The following is a 14115-nucleotide window of genomic DNA, read 5'->3' on the forward strand; positions in this document are numbered from 1 at the left end:
AAATGTAGGCTTACCTTGAAATATAAAAGCCAACTGTGGAGGGCCTACTATGATAATTGTGACAAGGAGAGGGAAAGAATGAAACCACTTTTTCCAACAGTGTAGAGCAGGGCTGTCAAACTCAAGGTCTGGGGGCCCGATCTGGCCTGCAGGGTGCTTAGATCTGGCCCACAGGGCCACCCTGGAAATAGCAAAGAACTGGGCCGCGGTGCCTCTGCCAGCAAAAATGGAGCTCAGGAGGGCTGTGGGCGGCCCTCCTGAGCAATGTTTTTATTGGCAGAGGGTTGCTGGAGGCCCTTGCAGCCAAAAACAGAGCTTGTGAGCCCGTTTTCGCTGGAAGAGCCTTCAGGCCACCACAGGCACCCCCGACATAAGTGCCCATGCCCCCTGACCACACCCCTCTCCCTAGTCCCCTCCAAGGTCAAACACAACCCTGATGAGGCCCTCAATGAAATTGAGTTTGACACCCCTGGTGTAGAGAGTGCCCAAGCTTCTCTACGGATGTTCTTTAGATGTTTTAGAAACCTTAACTGTTTTGAAATTCCTTGCCTGTTGCTTGCATTCACTTTTTGCCCTGGACTCATGGCTTCACATGGCGGGCTAGGCCCCAAACCTTTAATTTTCTCTTAGAGTCCAGTGCTGCCTTTTCCCTCTGTTTTCAAGAAAGGCAGCAGATAGGGAAGGTGCTGATGCCAGCAGCAACTCTCCTCTCTTTGATCTTTCTCCCAGGTGGGAAGTAAATCCTCTCTATTGCAATACCGTGAAGGAGATTTATCCTTACAGCAGCGGCAGCCGGCTACTCAATATCATTGACATGGCCATATTTGACTTCTTAATAGGTAAGTAAAAAGAGGGAGGGATTGTGATCCTCATGGATCTGAGGTGTTCTGTCTAAGAGTGGAAATGTTTCATGGGGCATGAAATACAGCCAGCTTAGACCATGCTAATAAATTTAAAACTTTCTGAGTTTTCTGAGCTGAATTCTCTGGTTTCAATGTGGGGAGTGGAAAGGGTTAGCTAATTTTTTTTTTGTTTACATTTATATCCCGCCCTTCTCCGAAGACTCAGGGCGGCTTACAGTGTGTAAGGCAATAGTCTCATTCTATTTGTATATTTACAAAGTCAACTTATTGCCCCCCCAACAATCTGGGTCCTCATTTTACCTACCTTATAAAGGATGGAAGGCTGAGTCAACCTTGGGCCTGGTGGGATTCGAGCCTGCAGTAATTGCAGGCTGCTGTGTTTTAATAACAGGCTATCTTACAGCCTGAGCCACCACGGCCCTTATTCCTTATTCCTTATCCTATATATCCAAAATCACTGCCAATGTGTCTGCAGTCATGAAATCAAAAGATGCTTGCTCCTTGGCAAACTATGGCTATGGCAAACCTAGACAGCATATTAAAAAGCAGAGGCATCACCTTGCCAACAAAGGTCCATATAGTGAAAGCCATGTTTTCCCAGTAGTAATGTATGGCTGTGAAAGTTGGGCCATAAGGAAAGCTGAGTGCTTAAAAAAAAATGGATCCTTCCAAATTGTGCTGTGGGAGAAGATTCTTGAGAGTCTCTTGGACTGTAAGGAGATCCAAAGGCAATCCTAAGGAAAACCAACCCTGACTGTTCTTTGGAAGGACAGATCCTGAAGCTGAAGCTCAAATACTTTGGCCACCTAATAAGAAGAGAGGACTTATTGGAAAAGATCCTGGTGTTGGGAAGGATTGAAGGCAAAAGGAGAAGGGAACAGCAGAGGATGAGATGGTTAGATAGTGTCATCAATGCAATGAATATGAGTTTGGGCAAACTCTGGGAGACAGTAGAAGACCAGGGGCCTGGTATGCTGAGGTCCATGGGCTCATAAAGAGTCAGGCATATTGACTAAACAACAACAAACTATATATCAACAATCCAGAGGAAAGCAATCCTTTAGGGTGTATTTATGTTTTCTCCAAAAGCAAAAGTTGGCTCATTGTACAATTAGTTCTATTTTATCCTTACAACATTCGCATTGAAAAACAATGACTGGCCCCAATGAGCTTCTGGACTGAACAGGTGTGTGAGTCCATCGTAGTCCATCAGTTCATCATTCAAACACTCCATTTCGGGTGGGGAGGTAGGATTGGGGGGGGTGAGAGGGTTGTTTTTGCAATGGTCAAATTACATCAGATAGATATAGCAGAAGCAATTTGCCATTTGCTTTAAATATTATATAGTCGTGCGAAAGGGAAAAAGCTAGACATTCATTCACTCATCCGTTCCAATTTAGATACTGGCGTTTTTTTTAAAAAAATGACAATGGTAGTTTAAGGAATGCCAGGTGCATTGTGGCGTGAGATTTTTATCTACTGCAATCCATTCCAATGGATTAACTTCACAATGTTATTGACATGCTGAATCGTTTGTGCTTGATTTTGTCTCCATGTTAACAACTCACACACACATAGGCACATGCCAGAACAAGCCTCCTAAATGTTTTGCTTTCTGCCACACTCCATCATGTTTTCTTCTAGAATTTGGCAGTAGGGAACAAACACATTTTATAATATACAGCAAATGTCTCCAGTTGACTGTTCGGAAATTTGAGATGTTATTGTGAACGCCCATGGAAAATGGCTGCCACTCTTTGATGGCCTTCAAAATTTTCCTTTACCAGAAGACAAATGGGTAACGTTGCTTCTCATCATGGTTTTTACCTCCCAAGATGCCTTCTACCTCCGTAATTTTTTGGTGGGGTGTAGCTTTTTCCTCTCAAAACAGATGGATACATGTATTCACAAAGCATTGCATTGCAAAGAGTCTATTCTTACTGAATATAATAGGACTTTTTTGCATGGATGTAGAGCTGATCATATATCTCAGGAAATACCTTTCTTTGCAGAGATCTCATTTTCAAATTAAAAGAATATAAAAACAACAGCCAGGGGAATGTGGGAGGCCCATGCGGTATATCCGGACTTTGTACGACTTAGGAAAAGTAATCCAGCTGTGCTCTACTGGGCAAAAAGGATATTGCACACTTCACCCAGACTTTCAAATGTCAAAGTCTTGGCCTCATCGGAGGACCACATATCTTACCTCCGCTGAGCTGCAGCCAGAGGAAGGAATAATTAAATAGTTGAAAAGCTCGGAGTCCTAATATAGAATCTGGTGTACATGCCATGAAGATTAATAACCTTTCCTTCTAATGGGGGTTTCTAGCTGGATTGCAGTATAGCAGTAAAGCCTAATTGACCACAACATGCAACATTAACAGAACTACAGAGCAAACGAGGCTGCAATTTTGTGTATATACACTGGCCTGGCTGTAAATCTAAAGTAACTCAAGGGGGTTTCCTCTGAACAGGCAATTGTGGAATTATATTGACAGTCATGCTAGTTCCTGGGAGAAAATAGTTACATTTTATGCATAAATATGCGTGTATAACCAGGAACTCAAACTGAGTCCAGTTTTTAGACCCCATCCAGAGAATTCCAGATGTTCACTTGAATTCCAGAGTTCACTTCACTGCAAGCTGAGCTAAGAAGGCCCCCATACACAGGCCATAAGGAAAGCGTAATAAAGTAAACCAGAGGTCTTCAAACTTGGCAGCTTTAAGCATAGCTGGCTGGAGAATTCTGGGAGTTGAAGTCCACAAGTCTTAAAGCTGCCAAGTTTGAAGATCTCGGAAGTAAACCAATCGGTGTTAAGGAAACCAGTTGTGCATCTGCCTTCTGAATGGTCAGCCTACATGATCCAACAGCTTTCTGTAAGCTCTTTAAGTTGCTGGTCCTCCTCTCACATTAAAAGGGTTTGATATCTCTTTTTCAGCAGATCTTAATCTATGGATCCAGATCTATGATTTCTGTATTTAAATATGGGATGTGGGTCTGCATGCGTTTGTTTTCCATGCTCTTCCTTTTTGTCTTCTGAAAGGTAACATGGACCGCCATCATTATGAGATGTTTACGAAGTTTGGAGATGATGGTTTTTTGCTTCATTTGGATAACGCCAGAGGGTAAGGCAACTCCTCATTATCAGCATTCTCCCCACCTAAGCACTGGCCTTGACAATTTGCAGATAGAACTGGACTTCAGATTGCAAAAATATACTCAGATATAATACTGGTTTAGAAAATATGTATGATAAAATCCCACGTTAAACTAAAACAGGGCTCCTATCTGCTTAGGAGTTGACAGCCCTGGTTCCCTCCTTCCCACTTTTTTTTCCCTCCAGACCTTCTTTGAAGGGAAACTGCCTTAAACTGACCTAGTTCATGACAAGCGGTAATTGGCCAGGTTCATCTGCAGCAGAAATAAACTAGCTACATTCAGGCTGCTCATAGCACAATTGATGTTCCTTTGCACTATGCCAGAATGTTTGATCCTCTTGTCCTGGAATGTTGATAATGACCGGTCCTGCATCTCCAGGGAATTTGACGGAAGCTTCTCCGGATATCCCTGAGGATGCCAGGAATTGATTTGCAACCAGCTGCATATAAAACCTGCAGGTTGTCCTTTGGCCTTCCTGAAACGGATATCTTCTACATGTGTGGGAGGACAACTCCACCAAACCTGTTTACTATTTACTACAGATATTGGGTTTGGATGAATTTTCAAATATGAATTTGACAAAAATATGGTTGGGTCAGTATGATGGGTGAATTAAGCCTTGAGAGAGAGGTTCTGCTTACCTTGAAGGTGGTCCTGGTTTCCACTTACGACTGTAACTTTTTGTTGCTATCATTAAGGGTTAAATTGCAACCTATGACCATCATTTGTGTTGTAAATGTTGTACCTTTGATGTATTTTTTCTTTTCTTTTTTTTTCTTTTTTCTTTTTTCTTTTCTGTACATTGAGAGCATATGCACCAAAACAAATTCCTTGTGTGTCCAATCACACTTGGCCAATAAAATTCTATTCTATTCTATTTAAGAAATCATTGCTGACTTGGGACAATTTTCTTTTTTTTTTAATTGAAAAAGTTTTACAACATAGTCTCCAACGTCTCTGTTTTGGGGCAGGGGTGAAATCCAGAAGGTTCTGGCAGGTTCTGGAGAACCGGAGTGGAAATTTTGAGCAGTTCGGAGAATTGGCAAATACCACCTCTGGCTGGCCCCAGAGTGGGGTGGGAATGGAGATTTTGCAATATCCTTCCCACAGGAGTGGGGAGGGTGTTAGATCGGGCAATTGAGGAGGCAGGAGACAGGTCTTGTGTAACAACAGCTCTTTATTGTATGGTGTGAACCCAACAACTGAACCCTAGAAACTCTCCTTATATACTATTCTGGCTGAGGCACCAGCCAGTCATTAACGAGTATTTTCCCTCCAAAAGTTCCCTCCAAAAGTCAGATACATTACAGAGGGAATGGGGATTTTGCAGTATCCTCCCCCTGGAGTGGGGTGGGAATGGAGATTTTGCAGTATCCTTCCCCTGCCACGCCCACTAAGCCACACCACGCCCACCAAGCCACGCCCACAGAACCAGTAGTAAAAAAAATTAGATTTCACCACTGTTTTGGGGCATATCATTGAGAAGATGGTCAGGTTGTACACTCGGAGGGCTTTGGGAGAAATGAATTATCTGGACCCTTTTCAGCTGAGTTTCAGGACAGGATGCAATACAGCCGTGATGGCGAACCTATGGCATACGTGCCAGAGGTAGCATGCAGAGCCCTCTCTATGGGTATGTGTGCCGTAGCCAGTTGCTCTTCTGGTTTCCAGCATATGCATGCATGCCAACCAGCTGATCTTCATGCGTGCCGGAGCCCTGGAAACCCAAAGACCCGTGGCTGGTGCTCATGCACGTGCCAGCCACCTTGTCTTTGGGTTTTCAGCACTCCGGCACGTGCAAAGACCAGCTGGCTGGCGCACGCATGTGCACCGGTCAGCTGGTCTTTGAGTTTCTGGGGCTCTGGTGCACACATATGTTCGAGTTTGGGCACACAGTGCCGAGAATATTTGCCATCACTGCAATAGGATAGACCCAAAGGTGCTTTTTCAAGATGCAACTGGACTTTCTGGTTTTTCTTTGAAGACATTTCACTCAGAGGTGGGTTTCAGCAGGTTCTGACCAGTTCTGGAGAACCAGTAGCGGAAATTTTGAGTTGTTGGAGAACTGGTAGTAAAAATCCTGACTGGTCTATTCTCTACCTCCCAGCTGATCAGGAGGAATGGGGATTTTACAGAATCCCTGGAGTGGGATAGGAATGGAGATTTTACAGTATCCTTCCCCTGCCACGTCCACCAAGCCACACCCACAGAACCGGTAGTAAAAAAAATTGACACCCACTACTGGTTTCACTTCTCATCCAAGAAGCTTCTTCAGCTCTTCTCATCCAAGATTCTCATCCAAGATTCTTCAGCTCTTCTCTTGGATGAGAAGCGAAATGTCTTCAAAGAAAAACCAGAAAGTCCAGTTGCCTCTTGGAAAAAGCATCTTTGGAACAACCATGACCTGGATGAGTGAGAATTTCCGTAGACAAATTCAGGATAGAGATAGTCCTGGTTTTCCTTAATCTCTCAGTAATTTTTAATAGGATTGATGAAAGTCTGGACTTCTGGACTGACTAAGAATGAAGCGTGTAATGTTGTGGTAGTTCTTGTTCTTCCATGGTCAGTTTCAGTCAATGTTGATGGGGGAAGAGGTCAAGCCTAAATTGAAGGGTGTCATAGGGCTCAAAGCTTTTCATGTTTAACGTCTATCTGAAGCCAGTGGATGAGGTCACTCATTGACACAGAGGCAGATATCATCAGTATGGTGATATTTAGTAGATATTCATCCTAGCCATTGTGATACTGTCAAGATCAAATCTCATTCTCTGATGACTATTAAGAGTCTGAATGGGAAGCCTCAAGCTCCATCCATTCAGAGACACTATGGGTGTAGAAACCTTCTCATACCAGGATGGGAAAGGACCTAGACCAGTGATGGTTAACCTTTTTGCCATCGTGTGCCAAAAGAGGGGGGAGCGCAAAGGGTCACACACATGCGTGTCCACATCCATAATTCAATGTGCCCTGCCCTCTGTGCATGTGTGCGCCCTCCCCGTGTTCCCCCCGCTTTTGGCACGCAATGGCAGGGTGGGCCCGGTAGGCCCATTTTTTGCTCTCCCCAGGCTCCAGAGGCTTTCTAGGAATCTGGGGAAGGCAAAAAGAGCCTTCCCCACCCCCCTGAAGGCCGTCCAGAAGCCGGAAATGGCCTGTTTCCCCACTTCCGGTGGGCCTGGAAGGCCCAAAAATCAGCTGGCTGGCACGCGCATGTGCGCTGGAGCTGAGCTAGGGCAACGCTCGTGTGCCCACAGATATGGCTCCGCATGCCACCTGTGGCACACATGCCATAGGTTCGCCATCACGGACCTAGACTATATCTCCTGTTCATCCCTGGGTGTGAGATGTATGTATGACTATGATTTCAGTGTGAATGATACTTGAACCCATGCAAGCAGATGGCCCCTCTCAACAGCTTCATGTAGATCAGGGGTATCAAACACACAGCTTCATGTTGCCATCATGTGACATATCGCGGCATTTTTCCCTTTCACGGAGCTGGGGTGGGCGTGGCCTGTGCATGATGCATCTGGCTTGTGGGCTGTCAGTTTGACATCCCTGATCTAGATGCAGAACAGGAGCCACAGCTCCTGCAGGATGACTTGTGGTTTTCAGATGTTGCTAAACCACAATTACTAGCATCCCCAGCTAGTCTGCCAGATACCCTATGAGATAATGCAAGTTATGTCCCACCTTTTCATGGATCTCGTGCATGCTCCCTAATCTTTCTAAGCAGGGTAGGACTAAATGAAATACATGCTGAGTTGATATTACCTGAGCTTTTCAACTGTTAATGGAAATCAATGCACTCGACATGAGCATGCCAATATTCTGCAATCTGTATTGGCTTTAAGCTGCTTAGGTCTTTCTGGGAAACCTGAGAAATTATTAATTTTAACCTAGAGCACTAAAGATATTGATTAGGAAATTCTGAGAGAGAGCGAGAGTGCAAGAGAGAGCGAGAGAGAGAGCAAGAGAGAGAGAGAGCATTTTATCAGGACAAATATTATATGTGAACATCAGTACAGTGTAGGGAATTCCTCCTTTCAGAGCAAGACAGGCAATGGCTGGTTCTATAGTTATTGCAAGATTGCTACTCTCAACATCCGTCCCTGATGGACGGCTGGGTTCACCAGCAAGTCACCTCTCTTGTGGTACACGGGTGTCAAACTCGATCGCCTCACGTGATGTATCACAATGTATCATGACGGGTTTTGCCTTTGCAGAGCCGGGATGGGCGTGGCCGGCACATGATGTATCCTGCCCGTGGGCCGGCAGTTTGACACCCCTGTGGTATGACATCAGGGCTTATGAAACTGGAGGGCAGCATGACTGGCGGCACAAGGCTGTGCAGCAAATCAGCAAACCCAAATCCCCACCCCCCTCCCAGGATTGATTGTCAAGTGACTTCAGAAGGGGTTAGCAATACTGGAGCTCACTGGAGCTATGGTTTAAAAAATGTGGCACAGCTGGGTGCAAAATGGCCAGAATTATAGAGGCTGAGTGGGAAGTTAAGAGGCAAGAGATAAGGCTTACTTCCTACAGTAAAAACACCCTTTGGTTATGCTTCATACTGTCATCTGAGTTGTTTTCTTGGCAACATTAAAGAAGTGGTTTCTCGCATCCCTTTTTTCAGAATATTTTCTTTGGTTCAAATTTGTGCCAGCGGCCCTGCAATTCCTAAATGATCCCAAACCAAAATATGAATCAGACTGTCTCTGCTTAGCTTCCAAGCTCAGCCAAAATTGGCTAGATGCTGCCATCTGTTGATTCTGTCAAGCTTCTTCCAATTAACTCCCTATGTCTACATTTTGGATACAAATTCAGTCAGTATCAAGCCAGGCCTTTGCCTTCTGTTGACCACTCTGAAAGACATTCTTTTCCAGCATCCTGGAGTTGTTTGCTGTGCCCTTGACACTGACATTTATTTCTTTGTTCTCACAGATTTGGGAAACATTCCTATGATGAGATCTCCATCTTGGCTCCACTTAAACAGTGTTGCATGTAAGTACATGCCTTTCCACATCAGCCGAGTTAAAGAAAAAGGCTACATGTTGTAGCCTGGAGAGCTAGCAAGCAAATAATCACCTGTTTTGCCTATGCTAAATGAGACGCCAAGTTCAAGAAGTCCAAGTTGTTGGAACATGAAGCAATCACCAAAGGATTTCTCCAACTTTTTTTATCTGCCAGATTCACCATCTGGAAAGTGAGAAGGAGTCCTGTAGAACCTTGGACAATGCTGCATTTGTGTGTGCATGTGTGTGTATGTGTTTTCAGTTGATTTCTAAACATCTAGCACCTTTAACAAAATTATTTTGCAGTTATTATAGCCCAGAGTCATTTGCTGCAAGATGGGTGGCAAATGCATTCAATAAATAAATAAATAATTTTCTAAATTATCTCCAACTCAGAGTACAATGAATTCTAAGCTGCGTGCAATCACCAAGACTTCATTGCCTTACTGGATATACACCCTTTCCCTTTCAGATCCGTTATTCATCGAAGCACAAGGAAATTGAGGCATTCATTTTGATCCCGTTCAAGAACATTAAGACTTTATCAGCTTCTAAAAGGAACCAAAACTTCATCCATTTCTTTTGTGTCCCCCTGCAGACATTTTGGGGTATAGGATTTACTCATAAATTGTAGTGCCTATGTCCTCTCCAGGTTATTCTTTTATTAATTCATATAAATCAACAGCTAGACCTTCAAGAGGTTCGGCAAAGAGTTATTCACCCTCTGGGTTTCTTTCTCCAGCATAGCTAACCGATTTCCACTATATCCCCTCTAAATTTCTATAGAAGCCAGTGCCAAAAGCATATAGATATATAGAGCCTCCAGGTCTAGTTTCAAGAGATGTTCATTACTCACACCTTGCAAATCCATCTGGTTTATAATTATAGAGCTGCCACTAAATCTTTTAAATGTCCTTCAAGTTCGTATGCTCTAAATTGGCTTTTGCCCCTTCCTACCCTGAAAGGATCACGTTTTCTTTGCCAAAATCTTTTCCTAACGCAGTATAGTATTTTAAAAGGATAATAGGATGATTATATCGAATCCTTTATAAACATTAAAACTGCTAATAGTTATAGTCATCACAGTCAATATTTTCCCCTTAAAAACTGTGAGGCAAGTATTGTGGATTTTCCTTGTGTGACAGGTAGGAAAGTCATTTTCAATTTACTCAAAACTTCTGTTCTGGCTGTGTAGTGTTAATTTTATTACTGCTACCTATTTCTCAAGTTTGAGCTCCCAAACTGATACTGTTGGCAAAGTACCAGTGTTGGGCCAAGCTTGTCCTTACATCCAACAATATATAATCTCAGTAGCTTCTTTTATTTTTTTTGCTTGTTTGTTCTGGAAAGACTCCTAGAATAGGGGTTCCTTTGGTGGTGGTGTTTTTTAACCCTGAGAATTCAGGTCAAGCTTTCTTTTAAAGATTTTTGTAAATAATTATGTCTATGTCCTTCCAGGGCTTTTCACTCTTTTACATGACCAACAGCTATGGGAAGATGTTCATTCTATGTCACAACATTTCCAACATTTATTATTATTCATCTCTTTTTTTGCAATTATGGATAGGTCACATACACCTGGAGGGAATGCACTGATTTTTACTAATTATTTTCTAGTATTTATACTTACTTTTGCGATTCTTTTACTTTTTTATAAGATCGCATGCAATTATTTCATATAATGACAAATAGTGGGGATATTAATATAATATAAATCAATGGATGTTTAGAGTTTTGCATCGATTTTTAAAATTGTGGATTCTACTTACTTACTAATATTTTACTTTCCATCCACTATGTCCTTTCTCATTTTCTTTTTTCCATTGTGTCATTTATTTTATTTTTCAAATATGCTAAAGTGACACTTCGTTTCCTAACATGGACGAATGGTTGCAGAATTTGATGGAGTTGGCTGAAATGGCAAAACTGACTATTTTGATTAAAGAAAAGAATATAAGTACTTTTGTTTCCATATGGGGACAGCTTCCGAACTTTGTGCTTGAAGTGGAAAAGAATGAAACTTTGATTTTGTATTTTACCAATTAGATTGAGAGATCTTTATAGAAATGTGTTCTTATTATTATGAAAAAGCAAAAAGTTATGATTTGATGTTAATGCCTTATTTTACTGAAACTAGAGAGTCAGAAGATAATGTTCCCTTTTCTTTTTTCTTATCCTTCCTCACTTCCCCCTCTTCCTCCCCCCCATTTTCCTATTTACTTTTATATTTTGTATCTTATTTTATCTTATAACCCAATAAAATGTTAAATATGAAAATGGGAAAATATGAAAACGGTGATAGGGAATAGGCCGAGCAGCATCAAACAGAGAACAGACCTTTTATTATTACCAGAATAAAAACCAAGAAAAGTAACCAATAACTCTATGCCTCTATAATCAAGACACAGGACTGAGCTTCTTTAGGTTTGGCCTTTCCAGAAAAAACTCCTCAAGGCTTCCGTAAGTAGCACAGGTTAGAAGCTTGCAGTAGTTTTTCATTGTGTGTCAAGTGCTCTGTTCAGCTATAAACTGAACACATCAAGCTTTCAAACATGAATAAGAATACTTAGATCTTGAAAAAAAATTCATAAACAGATTGACTCAAAACTATTTTTCCTTTCCTTTAGAATAAAGAAGATCACCTTGTTACGGCTACAGCTTTTAGCCAAGTCAGACTACAAGCTGAGTGATATCATGAGGGAGTCCCTCCTTCAAGACCGTCTTGCCCCCGTGTTGACTGAAGCCCACCTTCTGGCGTTGGACAGGAGGTTACAGATTATCCTGAAAACTGTGGAGAAATGCATAGAGGCCTTTGGAGAAGACACTGTTGTAGCTGACACAAAGCCTTTGGAACCTGTGGCTTTTGACAGAATGACAAAGCCAAGCTAGAGTCAAGAGGTGTGGGGGAGAAAACTAGAACCTGAACTTGAACTTGATTGCGCTTCCTTAATCTGGACATTAGGACGTGGGAGGAAGGCAATCACGGCAGAATCAGGGAACCACTGGGTGGTTGAAACCTGAAGCTTTGGCCTCAAATTTATAGATGGGAATCACTACACATCACAGCTACACAATCTTCCTGCCTCTTCTCCAAGAGATTGAAGATACACCATCTTCTGTAACTACCAAACAATGTCCTTCTCAGGATTTGCCTGGGCTCATCATGGCTAGATTTGATTGGTGGGTTGAATAAAGAAAGGGAGAGGCACTAAAGAAACATTTCTGGAATGCATCCACATTGAGATTTTGGACCATATTAATAAGATGGGCCTGTACCTCCTCAGGGATGTTTAGTTTATGGAGAACTGTAGTAGAAACTGTAATACAACTATAGAAGCAGCCCTTGGCAAAAGCAAGCCATGAAAATGTGCTGATGTGGCAGACATTCTGGCTCTAATCTAGTTTAGACAACTCCACAATAGAAAGAAAGAAAAGCTACTTTAAGGCATAAAATCCCACCCGTCTCAAGGTTGCCAAGGAAGGGGAAATTGTTCTTTCTTTTGTGTAAAGGATCCATCAATTTGGGGTTGCATTGTGGGTGCCTTCAGATGATTCCAGATGTCCTTGATATCAAGGCAATGCATATAAGCTGCAATTTCACATTATAGCAGTTGCCACTGAAATCTTTCCAGCCATTCACTTTGGAATAATGAAGAATAAGACTAGCATCGTGATTGATGTCTCATCACCAGCTAGCTGTAGCAATGCTTTTTCAAGCAAACAGTATCATCGTAGTGGAAGTTGAACTTACACACAAACACACACGAGCCTTCAGTGCAATGTCTGATGTAAAGAGTAGCAAACAGAATATGGGCTGTAGCACAGTGAGCAGAAGGAAATGTACCAAGGTAATCTACTCTACCATTACTTGGTAATCTACCAAGTACTCTAGATTACTTGGTAAACTACCAACTCTAAAAGCACTAGAAAACACATGAAAGTTGAAAAAAGATTTTGCACCACAATGTTCTTTTTCAGGATGCTAGCTAACTGCACACACTTCCCATCCACTTTCCAACTCCATCCCTTTTTTTGCCAATAATCACCCTTTAACACTTCATAAGCATGGTGTCAGCCAACTGTGGGTACCAAATTTGGTGGGTTTTTTTATTCCTCCGTTCTAAAACTATCTGGTACAGGTAAGGGAAACACTAAGGCTGGCAGCTCTGTGGCAGGTCTTGTGGTCTAGAACATCTCATCGAAGTTGGGTTCAATGCCAATAATGCAACCAAGGTGTTTCAGGAAATCATATATCAACTGTTGCAGTTTCTTTCCCTGGTAAATTTATGCAAGATCATTAAAATATAGATTTTTTTTAAAAAAAGTCTGGTCATCGAAACCATCCCCTCCACTCCTACCCTTTCAAATAAATTTGAGTTTATCCAGTACCCCTTCAAAATAAGGTTTAGTATACCAAGGAATACTGACAATTCCATGAGTCGCCTTTAGTCCTTCTAGTAATTCAAAACATTTGTTGGTTTCACATCTGAAATCAATCTCTGTTGAAGATTTCTTGCATTGATCATGGATGTTAACAGCACAGATATAGACTATACACGTCTTTAATGTTTGTGAGGGGCAATCTGGACAGAGTAGCTTGCCCACCCCCATCCCCAAGGATTACCATTAGGCTTTTGGCAAAGTCATTCAGCATAGGAAGTATGAAGATGAAACTACAAAGAGTGACAAAAGTCAAAAACCTAGTGTCAACTGCCATCCGATGTTGGGAGTTTCACAATCTTCCAAAGCTGATCTGGCAACTTTCTGAAATTCCAACAACTTTGTTATTACTATCGTATTACCGATGGAGAGTGTGAGTTCATCTGGTGTAGGTATTTGGAGTACAAGCTAGGAAAAAAACTTCGATTTGAGGTATACTTGGTGTATTCCAGTTTTAACAATGAAAACACCATATTTTTTATGATCCCTATCCTAAAACCTATTTATATTTTTTATCATTTGTATGCAATTAACATACCAAAGCTAGATCTTCTACAAATAGGAAGGGTGGAAATTCACTTTCCAATTGTTGTCTATGGATGCACAAAAGCATTTATTGTAAAAATCCATAGGTAGC

The 14115-nt window shown here is 42.0% G+C and overlaps 1 protein-coding gene across 1 annotated transcript in view; it reads left to right on the forward strand.

Annotated features, from left to right (window-relative positions):
* The window catches only part of FAM20A (FAM20A golgi associated secretory pathway pseudokinase), an 80863-nt gene extending 68145 nt beyond the window's left edge, over nucleotides 1-12718 (forward strand). Inside the window, exons 9-11 of the mRNA XM_058165664.1 lie at nucleotides 3911-3992; nucleotides 8968-9027; nucleotides 11666-12718. Of these exons, the coding sequence (XP_058021647.1) occupies nucleotides 3911-3992; nucleotides 8968-9027; nucleotides 11666-11927 (404 nt within the window). The 3' untranslated portion in view covers nucleotides 11928-12718. The remainder of the gene's footprint in view (nucleotides 1-3910; nucleotides 3993-8967; nucleotides 9028-11665) is intronic.
* Nucleotides 12719-14115: the final 1397 nt, after the last annotated feature.

Source organism: Ahaetulla prasina, chromosome 2 (assembly GCF_028640845.1).
Source record: "Ahaetulla prasina isolate Xishuangbanna chromosome 2, ASM2864084v1, whole genome shotgun sequence".
Lineage (NCBI taxonomy): Eukaryota > Metazoa > Chordata > Lepidosauria > Squamata > Colubridae > Ahaetulla > Ahaetulla prasina.